At 41.9% G+C, this 20,951-nt stretch overlaps 1 protein-coding gene across 15 annotated transcripts in view; it reads left to right on the top strand.

Moving 5' to 3' along the window:
• LOC116045857 (receptor-type tyrosine-protein phosphatase mu) overlaps positions 1 to 20,951 on the top strand; it is a 157,913-nt gene that overhangs the window by 112,414 nt on the left and 24,548 nt on the right. For 5 of the 15 annotated variants that reach the window (XM_031293787.2, XM_031293794.2, XM_031293788.2 and 2 more), the window contains 9 exons: positions 3,002 to 3,279; positions 5,123 to 5,203; positions 5,885 to 5,911; positions 7,633 to 7,644; positions 8,794 to 8,987; positions 10,618 to 10,626; positions 13,213 to 13,300; positions 14,315 to 14,391; positions 18,471 to 18,507. In XM_031293787.2, the coding sequence (XP_031149647.1) occupies positions 3,002 to 3,279; positions 5,123 to 5,203; positions 5,885 to 5,911; positions 7,633 to 7,644; positions 8,794 to 8,987; positions 10,618 to 10,626; positions 13,213 to 13,300; positions 14,315 to 14,391; positions 18,471 to 18,507 (803 nt within the window). Of the gene's footprint in view, positions 1 to 3,001; positions 3,280 to 5,120; positions 5,204 to 5,884; positions 5,912 to 7,632; positions 7,645 to 8,793; positions 8,988 to 10,617; positions 10,627 to 13,212; positions 13,301 to 14,314; positions 14,392 to 18,470; positions 18,508 to 20,951 lie in introns of all 15 variants that reach the window. The other 10 variants (XM_031293798.2, XM_031293789.2, XM_031293797.2 and 7 more) reach the window with 7 other exon arrangements.

The following is a 20,951-nucleotide window of genomic DNA, read 5'->3' as shown; positions in this document are numbered from 1 at the left end:
TGTTTAAAAAAATCAATCAAGCAATCAAGTTAGCAGATAAATAGTATTGTGCGTCACTAAATAGAGTCTGCATTCAGAAATCAGTGTTTCTGCAGTTTCTCCTGCTAAAGTAAATTGATAAAGGAATGGATAGATTGAAATATGATGGGTGGACAGACAACCTCCTGGAAAAATGTATTAAAGGTGGAGAGAAGTTTGAAATGAGACACAGTGCAAACAACTACTAAAATGCCCCCACTGTGTGAATCAAAGACGCTTCTGTTGCACCTCCCAGCTGCACGTCAGTCATCTAATACGCACACGGACACACACACTCATGCACTGCGAATGTGTGTGGATCGTCTAATGAAGCTTTCTATGTCCCAATGTCACAAGGTTTAGGCTGCTCCAGCACCAAAATAAGGCCCACCATGCTGAGCTCGAGGTTTTGAAGCTCTTGTTTTAGAAGTCACTGCGGCATCTCCTCCCACAGAACAGAGCTTTTGGCAAACGCACACAGACATACAAGTCATGCAGCTTCCTTTTGGTTGTAGCTGAACTCATGAGGAGTTAGGAGCTCTGCTCACTTAGATACCAGATACGCCATGCCTGTCATGTACAGAACTGCAGACAATCCCTCTAATGAGAGTTGCTTAATATAGTCACCTGGAGTGTTTGCTCTGTCTTTACTTCTACAAACACCTCTGCCATCTGTCTGTTTTGCCCCCCCCCTTCATATGCACATTCACTGCTGTTCAAAGAAATGTGTCATTTAATTGTCGGGCATGCCTGTAAGCAATCGGTCCTATAAAGAAATGTTGTTGGGATCTTTCCACGTGCAGCTTTACGCTTTCAGAGGATAGGATAAATGGTCACATCCTTCAAGATGCACAAACCCTCTACTGTACACTTCCTCGTACTTTTTCTGTCAGCACATCAGACCCTGTAATATAGTCATCTATCATATTTTCCCCTCTTACAAATGAGGCGAAAATAGTATGCCAATTAATCTTCATCCAACACCCATGGTACCTTCCAAACATCCCAGTATTACTGGTGCTTTTCTCATTTTGAGACTGATGTCTGTGCAGCCTTGTTTATCTCCAATGCTCGTTCTCCAGTCCAGGAAAGCAGAAATCCAAGTCCTAACAGACGCAGAAATAAGAACAGTGATACAGTATTAAAACCTGGATTATAATGGTTCTTAATAGGCTTCTCCATGAGTGCACACACAGTGCCGAATCAGTCTTAATATTGCCTGGGGTGCATACAGCTCCCTCTCCCCTCCTCACTCCTTCCTATTACAATATGAAGCTATAATGTAAAACAAGATTGCCATATTGTTCCCGACTCTAATTGCAGATTAAAGACAAAAAGTGAGTCCGGCAGATGAAAATGTCACTACTTTGTCACTTTGCTTTCTGAGAAACGGATCCACTATTAGACTCACGTCGCGGCCTTCAGAGCAAATGACTGTTTGAAGACAGCGGGGGCCTGTTGCCATATGGCACCAGACAGCGTCAAAATTGAATAAACAGAGGAGATTTGCGAAAACAAAGCAGCAGGAGTGCATCATTAGACTGCAGTTGTCCATGAGAGAGACTGCAATTCAAATAGGCAGAGGGGTCACACAGAGAGTAACAAAGTGCGAGGATCAGTGTGAGGGCTGCCATAGTTAATTCTTACACCGCTCGCTCCCCTCCAGCTACAGAGCAGCATCAGATATGGCTATACCTTATAGTACAGTATGTTCCCGCTCAAGCTGTTTGACATTTTACTATTGTGAAACTTCTGTGGAAATATAGTAGGTTTAACTCCTCAGAGTGATAATGTAATGCATTATTTATCACTATGGGGACATTTTCTTATGCAAGTGGCTCCTACCTCTGGGAGGTCAGAGGTAAAGTTTAGAAGGCACCCCTTTAGAGATTCAGAGTCTTACTTAGGACACTTCAGGGTCAGAGGTTTGGAGTAATAGAGGGAAACTGTTTTGAACTCAAAACTAACTTTTCAAATCTTTGAGGTTTCTTTTTTGTTGCATGTTTATTCGGTGAGAATGCAGAAGTTTAACAAACTGTTGTTGCAGCCAATGCTTTCCTCAGTGGTTTTCACAGTCCAACTTCTTTGAAATAGTTGATATAATCAGATGGAAATAATTAAAACAAATTCAAGACTGTCATGGAAATGTTGCACTTACAGTCCTACCATCAGGCTATAATGTTCAGATTTTTATGAAAATGTTTAAAAAAATATGTTGATTCAACTTTATGGTCATGTTGGCTTCACGCAGCAGTTTATGGTGCTGTTGAATTGTATTATTATTGCATTATACATTTAGTCCACCCCATTTATGTATGTGTGTATATATATATAGTGATAGCTTTCTTGCTAGCTACAAGCAGTATTTTGATCAAATATCTATCACTAGCAATAATATTTTCTTCAAAGAATTTACATATACAGGGTTAATAGTTTATGAATTTATACAATGGCCTGATGGTGGACAGCTTTAATGGTGATAGGTAAAAGAAAAGAAGAATCCTGTGTGTGTGTGTGTGTGTGTGTGTGTGTGTGTGTGTGTGTGTGTGTGTGTGTTCTCTCTGTGCGTTCACTCTGTACACAATCCTTTAACGGTGTTTGATCAGGAACAGGTTGCTTGTAGGCTCCAGCACATCAACCCAAAGTAGGTCAATAAAAGCAGGTGGACTGTTTCAGTTCACTGTTCACAACTCTAATTCTTCTGCCCCCAAATACTATAGCTAATTTGAAATCATCAGGGCCCCTGATGTATTTGGGTTAGGGTGTCACACCTTCCCCATTCTCAAGGATTTATATTGCACTGCTTGAAAAAGCATCTGGAGCCTAATAAAACCAAACGTGACCACAACCCAGGGCACATTAGCTCAGCCATCTCATTACATCTATGAGTCATCGCTACCAGCATCATATCATATCAGATCAATTCAAGTGCAGTCATTGTTGCCTTTGTCTGATTGTTTTTATTTCTTCCCTCCTATAATAGGAAATTGGCCAAGAAGCGTAAGGAGACACTGAATAGCACCCGCCAGGAGATGACAGTGATGGTCAACTCCATGGACAAGAGCTACACGGAGCAGGGTACCAACTGTGATGAGGCGCTGTCCTTCATGGACACACACAACCACACGCTGAACACCCGCAGCGAGTGTGCCCTCACACTCAACGGCCGCAGCGAGTGTGCCCTCACACTCAACGGCCGCAGCGAGTGTGCCCTCACACTCAACGGCCGCAGCGAGTGTGCCCTCACTCTCAACGGCCGAGGTGAGATGGCCCTGCATCAGCATACCTGCCTTTTACAGTCACACACACCGAGCATCGTGGAAGCAATTTATTTGGTTCGGTCAGGTGAGAAAGAAATCAGACTTGGCTGCACAGGAAATATTCTCACTGGGACAACCTAACAATGTGAGTCACCAAGTGAACTGTGGATTTAGGAACATATTCAGGAAAAAAAAAAAACTTCAGTCTTTGTATAAAATCCTCATTTGCAGTGTCAAATATCTGTCATTGCTTTTAAGTTAAGACTAGAATCATATTTGTTTTGACTCCTCTTTCAAAAAATCTCTAAATTAACTGAACAATGGCTCAGTGACCGTATGACTTTTTCTTATTACCATGATAAAGGTGGGTTTTTTTTCTCCCTTTTTTGTCATTTACCACATCCATTTCATAAATTAGTGTTGAAAATGGATTTTTAATGAACTGTCTCGGTCTCTTTGTTTTTTAAGTTTTTTCCTTGATCTGAGACTTTATTTAGCCAGTGCAAATGATTTGACAGTAATTTTGTAGCTTTTGAAAAACTACCCATTGTTACCAGTGCTCAGTTTAACAGAATTTACTTCCATTTGACAGGAAAGACTTTGATATGATTTTGAGAAAGATTTTGATCTTGTTTAGTTTGTTCTTCAACGGGAGATTCATCCCTCTTCACGAGCACTCAGTTTTTTACATATTCCCTTTTTAATTTTCTTTCAGTTCTATAATTATTTTTTGTTAAATCAACTAAAAGTAAAATAAAGTCAGCTGATACCAGCACTATACTATAGTTGTAATAGTTGTGTGAATACTTGTTAATAGCCTGTAGGGAGTCTTGTATTGTAATCAATAATCAAGGCTGCTTGAAATCCCCAACCTGACCTCAAAGCTCACCAGTAAACATGAACCCTCTAAGATGTCTGTTGAGAGGTTGCTACCCTCAGCATCCTTCTGTTTCCAATTCAAGGAGGAAACACACAACAAATACTAGATGTGCTCTGGTGCAATAACCTATTAATGTTCTCCGTCCCAGGTTAAACTTAATACTTTGTTGATGGACAGCTCAGCTAAATCTGCGCCCAGGGTTTGACCTGGTATAATCCCAGTAAAAACCATCAGATTAAAACTCCACAGCAGCTTCTGTCTCCACACCCCTGCAGGGGATGAGCCCCAAAGATGCCCTGACCTTGATTAACTGTCTGTTAGTGTGGATGTTCAAATCTGGCCCTCTGTCTGCCAGCGCAAATGATTTAAATGCATTACTTTTTTTACTCTGCCTTATCAGTTTAATGCCTTCAATACTGTACCTAAGCCCTCTCACGCTCTCCATGACCTTACATGGCTGTCAATCGTGTCATTTGGGCTCAAAACATCACAGTTGACAGATTATAGTCCTGAACGTACTGCAACCATAACCCAAACCCCATTAGCATGGCAGTTGGCTGTGTTGATGTTGCATGAAGAGTCCCTATTCTGTTAGGAGAGAAGATGACAAACATTTACTATATTGCCCATATTGTATTGTTGTACTCTGGTACATTAACAGTAGTAATGGGAAGTAGCTTAGCACATTTACTAAGTATTTAATTTTGATATACTTCAACTGTACTTTGTACTCTGAAATTTCTGCTGCCACCACTATAAAGTGAAGGTCAATGGAATTTTGTTTGTATGCTAACAAATAACATTTACCATAGGGCAAGTGAGACAACATGTTGTAATGATAATGTAATGGTGTTATTTTTCAATTGCTATTTTTCCTTAAGTAAAGGTTCTGAGTGCTACCTCCAGTACTAAGCAATGCTGGACTATTGATTGCCTTGTGTTATGTTCTTTTCTTCATATCTAGCTGGATCATCACCCTCTTCCTTCACGCTGCCTAAAGCCAACACTCTCAGTACTTCAATCCCCACTAACTCCTACTACCCAGGTAAACATACACTGTTTTTCCTCACCCAAATCCTGTATATCACCCGAGAAGTGTTTATGTATAGAAGCAGTGATGCCGAGTGAAACCAGAAGGTGTGAAATTCAGTCATCATGAAACCTGCAAAAGTGTCAGGATAGATTAATAAGAGACAATATTTCCAAAGAAGTATTAATTAGTTTTATGTTCTTGGTAATGCCTTTTTTATGTAATATACATAATATTAAAGTAATGTGTGGTATGAATGAATTTAAGTGCTTTAAAAATTAGAAAACAATTTCACAAATGAGAAGGTAGATAAATTGACTTTAGATGGGTTTACACCCTGCTACATCTCTGGTTATAACAGTGTTTTATATCACTTTGCCAAGATGGAATTTATCTGTTCAATTATGACTTCAATTTCTCCAAATAATATGCATAATTGTATGTCTTATGTAATCAGATCACAGCTCAATGATTAGATGGAGTAAAGGGCAGCTAGATTTATAATCAACTTGGTGTATAATTAGCTTTTCTGGAAAATATGATAAGTTTCTTGTTATGCTGCTTGGCAAGAAACCAACAAACTGTCCATTATTGTTTTGTTATTGTTGTTTTTAGTGGATTTATCTTGGCTTCTTTTATTAACTGCAACTATCTTTCCTCCTCCAACTTCTGCACTTGTTATGGGGGTATGAGCAGATCCCTTTGTGCCAACTGCTATCTTAGGTGAGACACATTTTGTTTTCCCATTGCTGTTGATTATTTATTCTTATTTCTACGTTGAAGACAATTACAGTGCATTACATTCATAAGATGACTGTTTAAAGACAAAACCGTGACGACACAAAAGCACAGATTTTGCTTTTTCCATTTTTGGTTTGGTTGGCTCTTTTACTAAGGTTGGCTTCCTCACCTTCATACCTGCCTGCTGCTTCTCCCCCCCTCTTCTCCACCCCTCCCCCCCCTATCTTCCCCACTCTATCCTCCCCTCCCTCCCCGTCAAACGAGGGGCTCTCCTGGGCTGAGGCTGTCTTCACTCCATCCCATCCGCATTGCGTGTCGTGCGTGTGATGTCACATACGTGTTTGACCTCTCATATGCATGGACAGACATGTGGACTGGATGTGGAGGGAGTGTCTAAGGGGGGCAATGGGGGGGCAGTTCGCCCCAGCGCCAAGGCTACAGTGTGCTGAAGCCATAGCAGCTGCACTGAGACACAAATATTAAACAGTGTGAGAGGGAGATGGAAAAATGCTCTTTCTTGGCCCCTCTCACTAAGAATTTCAAAAACGTTCGGTTAGCTGTGCTGCCCTCCCCTCCCTCCCCTCTCTCCTCACTACACATCTAACTTCCCTCCCTCCCTCCAAAACAACAACCTTTTCTATTATTCTTTTTAATGTCGCTCCCCCTGCCTTTGGCTAACTGCTAGTGACCTACTTGTTTTTGTTTTGGTTTTGCCAGTGTTTATTCATCCTGTTCAGTGATAAAATAGAATTATAAAAAAGCATTTTGTTCTTCTGTTAATTATTACTGGCTTTGTTGAATATGCACAGCATCCCAAAGTGCAGCATCTTAAACGAGCAGATGCTTTTTATACCAGCGGAGCACATAATGTAGCTACTAAGTGGGGCACTAGAAGTGTAATAAATTAATACTCAAGGCCAAGAAGAAAGATGCAATAAGCAACTCTACTCCAGCTTCACCACAAGCACCATAACTGCATTTACAAGTACATAACTTTTTCTCCCACATAAGAGCAACTTAAAGCAGTGTCTTTCATCATCATTGTGACAGCTGCTTATGTTAGTTCCACATTTAATGAAGCATGAAACAATTAACATGAAATTACCACAGCCAGAAAAGGTTACATGCTTTCAGTTGTGACACACTCAGTCACAGCATTGTCTCATCAGTTGAGGTTAATGATTAAAACTGATTAGATCATAGAGGATTGGTAATGTCTTTTATTTTATCACAACTTCCTATTTAAAAAAGAAAGAGGCATAAATACAGGTGTCACGACTAGCACATGCAAATATAATTATAACAATTAGAGAAAGAAATTCAAAATGTCAGAATACTCAAAAAGTATTGGCATCATTAAAATATGCAAGTCACAGGTTTGAAACAGCTTGTTCCAAAGACGACCAGTATTTCACTATTATTTTCTCCCTTGAAATCCATGACTTCCTTGTTTTGTTCTTTTACTTTTGTCTTGCACTGTTGAACCTGCCCCATCCATCCACTCAACATCCCCCCCTTGAACAGGCTTTTTACCTAGGTAGTCTGGACTGAGATGGCATGTGATCTTGCCCTATAGCGTAGCTCTAGAACACTCTACTGTAACAGGTACTCATGCTGTATTGTTGCTTATCCCCTCTCTCCTCTCTCTTCTCCTCTCTTTCTCTTTACATACATATCCTCTTATGTATCTGCTATCTAAAAAGTGCCCATTAATGGTAAGTTTTCCAAGTGGGCCCTGGGTTGGGGGAAGGAGGTGGTGTTTACTCAGAAAGCAAGCCGAAAGTGAGAGGCTGCTTCTGACATGGGCATTTATTGCATGACCAGTTGACATGTTAGCATCTCACCACCCTCTGTACCGTGCCACCAAGCCACCATTAGCCTAGCATGGTCAAAGTACATACAGTGCCCCATGGCAGCATCACCCCATGCATTTTCCTACCATCTCCGCTTCCCTCCTAGCTTTGATTTTTTTATTTTTTATTTATTTTTTTTTCTCGGGGAAGAACGGGTGGCAGGGGTTGAATCCACGCTGTGTTTGTGTGATGCTTCTGACGGTGCCTGCTACGACATGCTCACTGTGGCCCACCACACCCCCCTCACATCCTCCTCCTCCTCCCATGTTTCTGGACACCCTCCATCGTCCGCTGGCTCCCCACAGCATCTGTGCCTCATGTCTGCCACTGACTGGATTACAGTATGAAAAAGCTGGAATGGACTCTGACTCTCAATATGAGCTGCATCTCAAACCAGCAAACTGTACTGCCAGTAAAAAAAAACTTGTTGTTTTACAGCATCTTCACGTGGATTTTTACGACCGCTCTATACTGTTTCTTGCAGTTGAGGGCTGCTGACTCCTTTTATTCTGACAGTAGCCATATTCATTTCCTTGTATTAAAGGGCCTCGTATTTGAATGGCTATAGGCTGCCAAATAGTACAGTAGGCCTGTAATATTCAATATTTTCCAGCCACACACTGAGACAGATGGACCTGAACCTTCCCACCACATGACTCATCCTATTACTCAATGATGTTGTGTTGTTGTGACCATCCATAACAAACAGATTACTAGTTGAGAGTTGTTTGTCAATCTGGAGGGTGGTGACATAATGCTAAACAGTAAATGAGATAATGTGCCATCTGTTAATGGGAACAGTTGTACCTGAGATATGAACTGGTAGAAGAGGGACAACGCCTAGGCAACCAAACTTCCCTTTATATGTTAATTAACCACTGCCATTTGCTGCTTCAAACGTTATGTCACCCATATGTATCTGATAACAATATACTGATAGATCATGCAATGCTAGCTCCTACTTCTCCATCCTGACCTGCTCTGGCCTGTCCCTGTTTTTGTGTCCCACAGATGAGAGCCAGAACATGGGCAGCGACACCAGCAGTCTGGTGCAGTCGCATACTCACTCCCTGAGGAAGCGGGAGCCGGTCGATGTGCCGTACCAGACGGGCCAGCTGCACCCGGCGATCCGCGTGGCAGACCTCCTTCAGCACATCACCCAGATGAAGTGCGCCGAGGGTTACGGCTTCAAGGAGGAGTACGAGGTAGGACACAACCCAGCTGTCATCCCCCACTATAAAGGTTGCAAACACAAATAAAGCCTGGTTGATAGACTTGCAACATTTCCATGGAGATTCTTAAGTGGAAATGTTTATCAGTCTAATATAAGACTTCATCTGTGTCATGGTGTACAATCCTGTCTTTTTCTCTGTATCCGTCTCTCCGTTTCTGTCTGTCTCTCTCTCTGTTTTGCACCGCACAGCACAACTGTTTTGTTTCTCCCCAGATGCACTTTTATGATAAATTGTTAATGTACCCGTCTCAGTGTGTTTACGGTGTGATTCTTTTTGTTGTTCATCTGTTCCTTGTTGTTTGCAACGATTGTGCACTGCGTGCATGTGTTGTGTGCATGTGTCAAATGCTGCTGTCCCAGTACCCCTTGAAGACCTAGCTGTAGACCCCCCCCCCCCCACCACCCACACACACACCCACACACACACACACACACCCACCCACACACACACACACACACACACAATGTAAGCAACAGCTAACTGTGTGTTAGCCATGTCCCCTCCTTCATTTGAATCAGGTCCGATTAGGCTCTTGCAGCCTGCTGCTCTCTAAAGACTGTTGTCACACAACAGCATTCGGAATCTGACACCATGCCGCTCGCTGACACCAAAACAAAAGATTTTGCCCCAGAAGAGCATCACTCTCATTTCCTCTCATTAGCGTGGGAGGCTGGCAGGGCTTGGCGGCACTCCAGCATCCTCACCCTCCCTCAGCACCACACCAGCCAGCCTCATCTCACCCCGATGCCATGTTGTAACAGACTGTCTTTAAGCTTTACTTTTTAAAGCCTTGAAATATCTCATCCGTATCACTCCACACTGGCCCTCTTCACTGATAGTAGTTTTACTTTTTTATTCTTACATCGTCTGTCTTTCTTTATCACCTTCCTCCATCCTGACCTTCTCTTTTTTAACTTGCATCACATCTTTTTTTTTCACCCTCTGAACATATTCCCTGTACCTCTTATGTCCTCTCTCTGGCTTCAACTCTTTTTCTGTTACTTATCTCCACCTCCCACATTCTGTCCTTGCTTTTCTCTCTCTCTTCCTCTCCCTACCTGCTAAGTTCTACTATGTGTGGGCCGGATTTATCAGTAATTAACTCCCAACTTCCCCCTCACAACTGCAGGATTAAATAATGCAGCCTCCCATACCTGCAGCATCAGATCATTGAGGGTCTGAAGTTCTTTGGGCTGCCCTCTGGGCCTAATCCATTATGGATAAAGGTGTTTTGGGTTCACGCAGCCGGCATTGCATGGATGCATAACAGTCAATCAAAAGGAAGCAACGCCACAGCGAATGATTGGACCCCGTCCCCCTTACCTAGCTGTCCACAGCCTGTTGCAAAAAAAAGGCCTGGCGGATGCTTAAAGTGTGTAACGGAGCTCATTCTCACTTTGCTAGAGCGATTCATTTGTATCTTGTGTTCCGCTGCTGTCTTCTCTATATCAATCTGTTTTAAGGTTAATGCCCTTTTTAATCGTTTATTATTGATGATGAGATTGGAGCCCAGTGCACCTCTAAACCTGTTGACTTACACTGTACTATATCTCTCTCTGACCCATGCTTCTTGTTATTCTTTACGTTAACTTTGGATCAGATAAACGAGGTAAGCCAATACTTTTGGTTATTTGTGAGTTGTTTTTTTTAAAACTTGTAGATGATATCACAAACCTGACAGATTGATGGTGCTTGTTGGCTATTTTTTAAGGCCCTGTGGGATTACATCATCTGACATATATGATCTAGTCTGAAAAGGGCATTTACCAACAGAAGCTATGCAAAGTTACCAAAGTATTTGACAGTCCGCAGATGATGAAATGTGTGAAATAGTGATTTTTTAAATTTCTTTTTACTTTTGTCAAGTCTTTACAATGTCACTGTGAAATTTCTTTTTTTTCCATAATCAGAAACTGTGAGATCCATAAATGCTCCACAACTAATGTTTCTTTATAAAGCCTTTCGAAATCATACTTATTACCACACCAGTATAATGAAAAGAAAGAGTCAGAACAACTCCAAAAAAATAATTTGGATATCAATGACTCACACCAGCAATTTCTGACACTGTACTAGTTAATTACAAATTAAGGTGGGGGTCTACAAATTCATTATTGCATTTCATTATTACATAGCCAAACCCACCAAATCCCAAAGTGAATTTACAATTTGGACCAAACCGATCCTTTGTAATTGGAAAACACCATGAAAAAGGGACACAACACTTTGCACTCTCACGTTGTATACTTCGTAAAAGCTTTATAATTCCATGTTTGATAGAAACTATAACAGCTTATTTGCTTGTCCAAATTCTTCTGCACGTTGGCGCAGATTTTGTTAGTGAACTGTAAACAGAATGTTATGCTGTCATTGTATTTCACTTGTTTTCAGCTTTTTAAATGTGAAGGGGGATGTGTTGCATCTAGCTTACTGTGAGAATCCTGAAATTCTATAGGCTCCAACCACAAATGAACACTAGCCGATGAATGAGTCTCTTTTTTCAGTAAATGATTAATTCAGAATCAAATCACTAAAGAATTCTGCTTCATTGTGTTACCGTCCTTTTTTCTTTTTTCTTTTGCCATGGTGTGTATTTTATGCCAAGTTCTCTGTTGTCACTTTACTATACGTAGGTTTTCATAGTGATTATAAGCAGAGAAAGTACTGTGCTTTTCACTTACTTGTTTACAGACAAAAAAACACCATAGCAGACATACCGTGCTGGGACTGGAGTACAGCAGGTAGCCTGTAATTAAAAACACACCATGTTGGATCTGGGCCAATGGGAATAATTTGAGGATGGTGAATAACTACATGCAGAGGAATTATAGTAAAGGACAACACTGACCTTTACTACAAAATATTTTTTACAGGTGGAGCCAGCTGCTGTTTTTCAACCACTGTCTGATGAATTTTTGGCAGCCAATTATTCCCAGTGTGGGTATATAGCATTTAAATTGAAAGCCTTCATATATTCTCTACCTCTTGGGACACTAGCTACTTTATCACCATAATTTATTTTTCTATTTTCAGGCTCTAAACAGCCTGAGGAATGAGACCACAGCATCTGAGACAGGCAGGGTCACTCAGTTTAAGAGAGAACTATTATAAAGTTGCCATGTATTGCCTTTTGGCTTGAAGATGATTTGTCTTCAGATGCTTGATATTAGACCTGTATCCTTCAGAGTGACAGACAGAATGACATTGGCCCGTGCACTTACTCAAGACATACTGCCACCGGAGAAGAGACCGATATAATCCATCTCTGAGACATGCTTCCATCTTCACTGGAAGTATGTGACATCATTTTAGCATATTAAAGCTGTTTCTCAGTGAAATCACTAATCCTTAGGACTTAATACGTCCTTGTTTGGTGTCGAAAGGCCTTTATTTGCCAGACAAACGGCCTGCTGCCTGCCTGTAGCACTGAGATGAATAAAACCATCAAGTCCTAGAGCAGTGATGATTGAAGACAATGCCTCCTGCTCTCTCAGACTAAAAGGAGCTCTCTAGAAAATCTGTTCAACCTCAGAATCTTTACTTGCAGATGGTCTGCATTTTAATGTAATAGCTGACATTGTAAATGTGCATTCACTGACTATCAAAAAGTCAGAACAATAAAATGTTTTTGTCCTGGCTAGTCTGCTTGGAGCCAACCCCGCCCTCCCCTGCTGAACAGCGGTGGGCTGGCAGTGGAGATGTATTTTCATAATTTGGCTTAATTGTGCCTGGTGTGCCATCAGAATGGAAATCTCCCCAGCGAGAGATGATAAATATTTCATGAGGGTAATCTGAGCGGAGCAGTTTTGATCTGCAGACGATGAGCTGGCTTTATTTTTCCCCGCGACGTGCTGATTGAGTCCTTCAGATGAGGCAGACAGACAGCCGCTGTGGTGGCCCCGCCCGGCAGAGCGGCGTAGGGGGAGAGGTTTGAGCATGACACCCGCTGCTTCTGCCCTAATGGCACTCGCTGTTTGACACAGCTCCCCAGGATCCACCACCCTCTCTGTGTTTCATATCTAATAATGATGTGAATATATCTCTCCCCGTGTCTTCCTTTCTATTGCCAATGTTCCCTTTCTTTTTTTGTAGCGCTGAAAGAGGAAGACTGTGTTCTTTAGCCTGGTTATCATTTAGAGTGCTCGCACATGACACCATATTTCATCTCCCCCCTCTCTGTTTTCTGTCTTTTCAGAGCTTTTTTGAAGGACAGTCTGCGCCATGGGACTCTGCCAAGAAGGATGAGAACCGCATGAAGAACCGATATGGGAATATTATTGCATGTGTGTACAAAGCACCTCCTGAGCACTCATGAATTTTTGTGTGCCGTTCCCATTCTTGTGGCTGATTTATTGGCCAGGCTTGTGACTCTGGATAACTATAAGCTGCTCAAACAGAGTTTTATTATCAGCCAACGAGAGCGGCTTTGACCTTTCCAATCTACTTTTATATTCATCCTTTCACAGTGTCTTTTCAGTTATGAGAAATAAGCCATGCGGCATATGGAACATAACATGTAGACTCTGCAATGTTTATAAAAATTTAGAATTTGATTTCACAATTAATTAATGTCGCCCATCTAAACTTGAGCTGAGCTGCGATGCAAATTTGTCGATTAATGCTGATTGGACAGTTCATTTTAAGCCTCTTTAATCACTGCTGACACAGGAGAACCTTTGAGAAAGTTACTTTAACGTTATATTGCTTAACATAACAATGCAAATGATCTTAAATACCAAAAACTACAACATATTCAATTTCTTTGAATATGAACATAATCTAGAATCAATGTTGCATGGTTTTCATTTCACAAATGTATCTTAACATAAATGCATGTCCTTATTCAAAATAATCGTACTGTGGACTAGCCTATTTTACAGTTTCCACATGCTGTTCTCACACCATTCTCCCCACTGACCTTATTAACCGTTATTTAAAGGTTTATAAAGTCTTTCATCGAGCAACTTTCATACACCTAAGGTCAATGAGTTCCAAAAATATGATTTTAGTTTTAACTTCTTAATCCTAATTTCATATAATCAAGGTATTAAACTGACAGCAGCACCATTGTGTTTGTCATACAGGCTCAGTCACATGACAGCAGCCATTTATCAGCCATGTTGCATTTCTACAACTCTGTTTTCACTCGTGCCCCGGCATGATGCCAGTCAGGTCACTACTCCATCATCACTGTTCCTCTGTTTTACTCTCCGTCCCTCTCCCGCTTTCCTTCTCATGATGCCCTCGTTAATATGATTAATTCAACGTTGGTTTCTTCCTCTCTGCCTCTCTTCCAGATGATCACTCCCGTGTCAGGCTGCAGGCCCTGGAGGGGGAACAGAGCTCCGATTACATTAATGCAAATTACGTTGATGTAAGTACACACACCAGCCAGTGCCACCAACGCAAAGGTCACTGCGCTCTCACTCGGGTAGAGAGAGGGCGCTGGTGCCGCCGTCCCAGGGGGCCTGAGGGACAGAGCAGCCCCTAATGCCTGCCCATCACATGCACACACAAAGACAGAACCAGACACACACACACACACACACACACACAGTGCCTTTATATTCAACTTTAGAGGGCTGCTACTCTTTTCATTGGATAAATTAAGAGCACTGAAGATCAGAGGCTGACAGCGCTGGGAGAGAAAAGAGAAAACCAGCACACAGGGGATACTGAGGTTATAGTTTTGGATTTTGCTTTGAACAACAGCATGAACACGTTGTGAAAACCAAAAATGAGAAGAAAAATGGGAGAAATTCCATGGATGATTAATGAGCAGAAAACGATTGATAAAACTGAAAAAAGAAAACAAGGTACACAGAAAGCACAATGCGGTGCCTTGAACATCACAAATAGAAGCAGATATACAGAAATGAGCATAAAATAATTTTGTTGACATATCCATCTGGTCAAAGATTCAACAATTCCTGGTAACTAAATTTCTCTTTGCTTTTCATAACAGACAATATTGCTGTCACAAAAGTGATTCATTTGAACATTTTCTGAGTTGCTCTACAGTCAAGGTTTGGTTTAGTGAATAGTGATCATGGTTAAAAGAAATCACCGTTGACTAGTTGGGCTCCAGTGTCAAAGTCTTTGTACTCTAACCATCCACATCAATCTCCTCCCTAAGATGTTTTGTATCATAATAAAGTCACACACCTGCTGCCATGTCATTATTTGCACAATCTTGTCATTGTCACGTCTGTTCATTTTAGGCAGTTGAACAAGCAACCGATGTCATTTTCTGCTGAGGTTGGTCTTGAGAAATTGCGGAGCTGTTTTTTCGGCCTCACTCTGCTGCTTCACATCACATAAGGAGGCTGCCTTCTCCTCGACTGTTAAATCTCGCGCACAGACTAGTGAATCAAGGTAGACACAGCAGTTATCTACAGAGGTTTTGTTATACGTCTAACCACCAGAGAGTACTTGCAGCACAGCACTTACATGCACTCAAGTGACTTAGCATACCTTTACAGTAAGTAAAAGTCATTAAAAAGTGGCATGAGACATGCCTACTGTTGAAAACAGATCTAACCCACTTAGCTCACACAATATAGAACCTCCTGATCTGACCTGCTATGCTGTTGATAGCAGTGTTAGTAGCAGGATGTGACCAACCACAGCAGCTCATTGGCCTCTTTGAGCAGATGCTTCTGCTCCATGTGTAATGGCCTGGTGATGTACCTGACTCTCTAAGTGCTTTACTGCTCAGGAGAGAACTCTGTCTGTCTCCCATCTTCTCTTCCCCCGCCTCTCTAATGTGGTAATTTGTAATCTCTTGTTACGCCTTGAAACATAAATTCATAATGCAAGGTGTGCCACGGCAAATGCAGGAGGCTTAAATTATTTACCTTTCCCACTATTCAGTTTATGGCCCATTATGTTGCAGAAAGGGACGCTGCAGAGAAGACTCTCACAATAGAGAGGGCCCCATTATAAGATAAGAATACACGCATATTAAAGAGGGCTCTGATTGAAAAGGATTTCCACTGCTCTGCCAGCTTCATTGAAAAAGTACTTAGTAGAAATGCAGGCAGATGGGTAATGATGTTTTTGCTCTTCAGAAAGCTTTTTAACCCATCTAGAAGCCTGTCCTGCCCAATAAACTCTTATGTGTAGAACATTTCCCACAGTGTTTGTTATTGTACTCTATTATACCACCGATTATTTCGAGTCATGTACGAGTAAGCCGAGCCAATGGGGTAGGTTTCTTTTCTCTGCAGCTGATTGAGTATTTTCATAAGCATTTAGGAGGCAAGGAAACGTAGTGTAATAGCCTGTTGTCTGCAGAGTTGTGTTTGCATGCACAACACAAAGAGATTTGCTGGGGTTGTGCACTGTATACTAAAATAACGGAGTGATATGCAATGCAGTGACCAGAAATGAAGTCACTCAGGTACCCCTAACCCCATCTCCTAAAGATTTCTTTCATATACAGTACAACTAATTTGTATTCCCAAAACTCTATTTTTTAAATCAACACATCATACTGAATGTATCTGCAAAATGTCAACACATTTTATTCATTTGTCACTGCTGTAGCTACTCCTGACAACTAGCACCCTGACTGACCTGCTGTTTGTGATAATTTACCCAACCCAAACCCAATTTTATTGAGAAATTTTCAAGGTGTAAATTTTGACACAGAGCCTTCTACAACAGTTCTTCCCAACTATTTTGGTTTGTGACTCCCTCACACCTCTACGTGCAACCCCCGGCACAGATCACAGTCAAGTGTTCACATGAGCCATTTTCTTTTCTACTCAGATTGTTTAATTTGTTCATTCGTTGTGCATAACCACAAAGAATTGCAACAAATTACCACAAAATAACTGACACACAATAAATTTGGGGCTCCTTTGGGTCTGCGGCCTGAGGGCAGTTTCTCACTTTGCCCTTTTAGTAATCCAGCCTTGCTCTTCCCTATGACTTCTGTGCATAAGGATGTTACACTTTGCCAGTGAACATAATAGAGGCAGCATTTACTCTGTTTTCTCCAAATTGTATTTGGCAAAGCAAATAAGTAGTACATCAATGTATTTTGTGTGTAGGTTATAGGGTTGGTACCCCAGATTTGTAAAGTGGGCTATCTAATCATATTCAGACTGAAAATACAAATCCATGCCCACAGGCAAAATTATTTAATGCTGCATATTTTAGACATTCTACATCCCACTGTCAGTGAACACAATTAAAGTAAATGATCATTGTAATAATCAATGTAGCAAAACACAAAGAGCATAACACACATTTAATTTCCCTTTAGTAATTTACATATCCCTGGAAACAAAGCCTGTGCAATTAATAATTTCAATATGGACATTTCTGCATTTATCTTTGTGTTGATCATGAAGAAACACTCTTATGAGCCTCATGTAACGTGTCTAAAAAGCCGCAAGTCCATTTATAGTAAGCTCTACTCACCTGACAGTCTCTGTCAGGGCCCCCCTTTCTTCCTGTCTCTCCCCCTCTAATCCGACGGCGTTCTGGGCCTCCACTTTACTTGACAGAACTTACATGAAAGCACAAACAAATCTCCTCCTCGGTCCAGAGATAAAGAAGTCATTAAAAATGGAGGACAGTTGAATGAGCTGAAAGAGCCCTGTGGATGAGAGAGAGAGTGAGGAAAATATCCTTTGTGTCTTTCTCCCTTCATTGGAAGCGCGTTAATCACAGTCCAAGTTAAATTGAATATGAGTGAGATAAGCAGAGCAGCAGGGGTGGGTAGGGGTGGGGGGAGAAGACAATCAAGAGGAGGCAGGGCCGCGGAAGAGCCTTTAAGTCCTAATGTTTTGTTTCCTGCCTCATATCTCCAGAGAGAAGACAAGGAATTGGACAAATACAACTTGAAGGGATTAGAGTAATCCATGAGACTAGGGGCCTATTGTGAAGATCAGTGCTGTTAGTTATATCTTGGGGATTATCAACACTTTGGCTGCTTACTCCAGAGGTGTGCTGCGTATAGAGTCTGTGATGGAGAGTGTTTATGCATTTTGTATCCATCAGCATCCACTAGCTTTCAGTCATGCATTTTCCTCCCTCAGTCAAATGTTGAAACGAAGAAGTCAATGGGCGTAGAGTAGCAAACAGCTGGCAGCCTGACTATGCACAGTGCTTCTTAAGAGCGACACACACAATTTTCAAACAATTCCTCTTAAGGTGGAGCAACAGTGACGCAATTATTTTGCTGCAGAAACGTGACATCTGAATAGCAACAGCTGATAACTGGAGTTTCATACAGTTTAAGTCTGTTCTGTTCAGTGATGTATGTAAAGTGTACTGTTTGTAAGTTTGTGATTTTGTAAACCTAAAGGTCAACCTGCATTGTCAGAAAATAGACTAAGTATCAAAGAGAATGTGCGTTTTCTGAGAGAGATGGCCTCACCACAGCTGGTCTTTTACGAGTAGGAAGAAAGTGACACTTCTCCTCCTTTTTTCTGTTTTCAGGGCTACCACAGGCCAAATCATTACATCGCCACACAAGGTAAGAATACAACTTAAAATTGCAAGGCACTCTGGGTTTGAATGAATGGGCGGTGAGAATTAAAGGCTGTCTTGTTTGTTTGGGTGGAACGATGTGTGCAGGTGTTTGCGAATATCTCTCAGAACATCCCCATCGTTGTTTACATACGCTCTTGCAAACTCCTCTTTGATGCTCAGTCAAGTGTGTGTTTGGGGAATCTGGTACTGCTCATTGCACACACACTCACATTCACACACACTGACACACACTTACGGACCTCTGAGCAAGCAGAACAGCACTCTTTCTCTCTCCTGCCTCTTCCCTCTTTCTTTCCATCGGTGGTGTGGGAGCGATTAATCAGGCAGTCTGGGAGAAAGCTGAATAAATAAATGGATTAGCTGACATGTACAGGCACATTTTGTCACTGTGTTAATCTGGCCGGCAGATTCGCAGGGCGAGGAGCACTTACCCTGACCCAAGAGGTTAAGTCTGATTGATGGTTAATTGTTATGAATTTTGCGTCAAGAGCCTCACTCCCACACAACGTGTGCATGGGGATTTTGCGTACCACTTTAGAGAGAACAAATCAGTGGAGGGGGGAAAAAAAAGTAAGAGGCGTTTTTGCGAAGACGCCTTAATGGATTCACAATCTGCTTTGGCGGAGCTGGGAGTTGCATAATTACCTGTTTATTAGTGCATTGCCTCTCTCCCTCAGTGTCTCAATTAAAGCAACCCTATGTTTGCTCTTACTTCAGAAAGAGATGGCATACCAATCAGGCAGCGGCCGCTCAGTTTGTCTGTCTGCATGTATGCACAGCACCTGTTGTACACTGACCACTGAGTCAAACCTAACCATCTGCCAAGTGCCGACTCTCTCTCGCAGGACTTCAGTTCACAAAAACAAGCCACTTTATAAGGCGCAGTCACCTGAAAGGATTTCAACTGGATTATTATGACTTCTGTAATTGTCCTATAGTCATTAAGAGCATTCCATATTTCATTGAAAAATATGCATATGGAGATCAGCAGTCAAAGAAGCCCTCTCTAAGATGAAAAGCTTGAGAAGCCAAACGTGTTTCCATTCAAATTAATTAGCAAATGTTTTCTCATTGAGCTTGCATAATAAGTACTCATTTTCCAACAACAGTTTTGCCAACACTGTATAGCCATCCAGTACCAAAGAGGGTGGGTGGGTGGGGGTGTGTGTGTGTGTGTGTGTGTGTGTGTGTGTGTGTGTGTGTGTGTGTGTGTGTGTGGGGGAACATCTGTATTCTCTGGGAGAGCAGGCCCTTTTATAATTCATCATCAGCTCTGGCAGACTGACAGGAAGGAAGGAAGGCTCAGTCTGCTGACACTGAGGCGAAGAGCAGCCCGAGATGATAGGGAAGCTAGACAAAGACGTGTCTCTCTCAGACAGACAAACTGCATACTATAACACCTGAAAAGAGCACCTGGGCATTGGCATAGTTGCTGAAAATCAGGAAGTAGTCCCTTCTCCCCCAGTAGTTTTTCCCAAGTTTTTCAGTGAGTGACACTTCCACTCAAGTCCACTGGGACTAGCGGTAGCTCAGAAAATGATGATACCCGCAACAGTGCTGGATAAGCTAAAAAATCTTTGTCATAAATTGGTTGTGGGGGTGGTTGAGGATGTGCTTAATATGGCAGACGTGTGGGATAACGTTGTCCCCGTTCTCTTATGCTATAAACTACAATGACACTCATTAGTTTGGGGTTTATTGATGAGTCCCTTTGCTCTGTCAAGGTGACAACGGCAGGTAGAACAGCTGTCACTCCATAAAAGCCTCATCACCCAAGCTCCGCTCCTCATTATGTAGGTCATTCTCTCATCCAGGTTTTTTTTTTTTTTTTTTTTTTCTACAACAGTACAACAACTGACTTTCAGTAACGCCAACTGCAGCTCACCTACTTAGCAGATTGAGAGAGTGCATGTGGCTCAGCCATAGTCTCAGCCCTCCCGGTTCGCCACCTTGCCTCTGTCCATTTTTATGTCCTGCGTATCGCTTAAATACCGATCAGACATGAGCTTCCTCCTGGTGTAGACTGTGAATTACACTGAAGCTGGGGTGCAAACAGCTCTGATAAGCTCCTGCATCCTCCTGGTGATGTGGAAAATATTCATGATGTGGGAAAGGGTTCAATTTCATCAAGCTTTCCCCCTCTGGTCTTCTCTGCTCTTCCCTCCCCTCCTTCACAAGCACCAAAAATGTCACCAGCAGTGCAAAAGTTTTATTATTTACAGGTTAACAACCTCAAAGCCCAACGGGGGTGGGAGATAGAAATAGAGAGAGAGAGCAAATCAATGATAAGTGAGTGTACATTATGCCAAAGTCTGCTGCATGTAATATTAATGGGCAAGAGGGGAACATAGCGCCGGCGTGTTTGTCTGTGAGTGTGTATGCGCGCATGTTGATCGGGAGTTTTGCGGCGTAGCAGGCTGGGGGATT

The sequence above is a fragment of the Sander lucioperca genome, chromosome 9 (assembly GCF_008315115.2).
Source record: "Sander lucioperca isolate FBNREF2018 chromosome 9, SLUC_FBN_1.2, whole genome shotgun sequence".
In the NCBI taxonomy this organism is placed as follows: Eukaryota; Metazoa; Chordata; class Actinopteri; order Perciformes; family Percidae; genus Sander; species Sander lucioperca.
The sequence above is the reverse complement of the archived record's forward strand: the minus strand, read 5'-3'. Positions and strand labels throughout refer to the sequence as shown.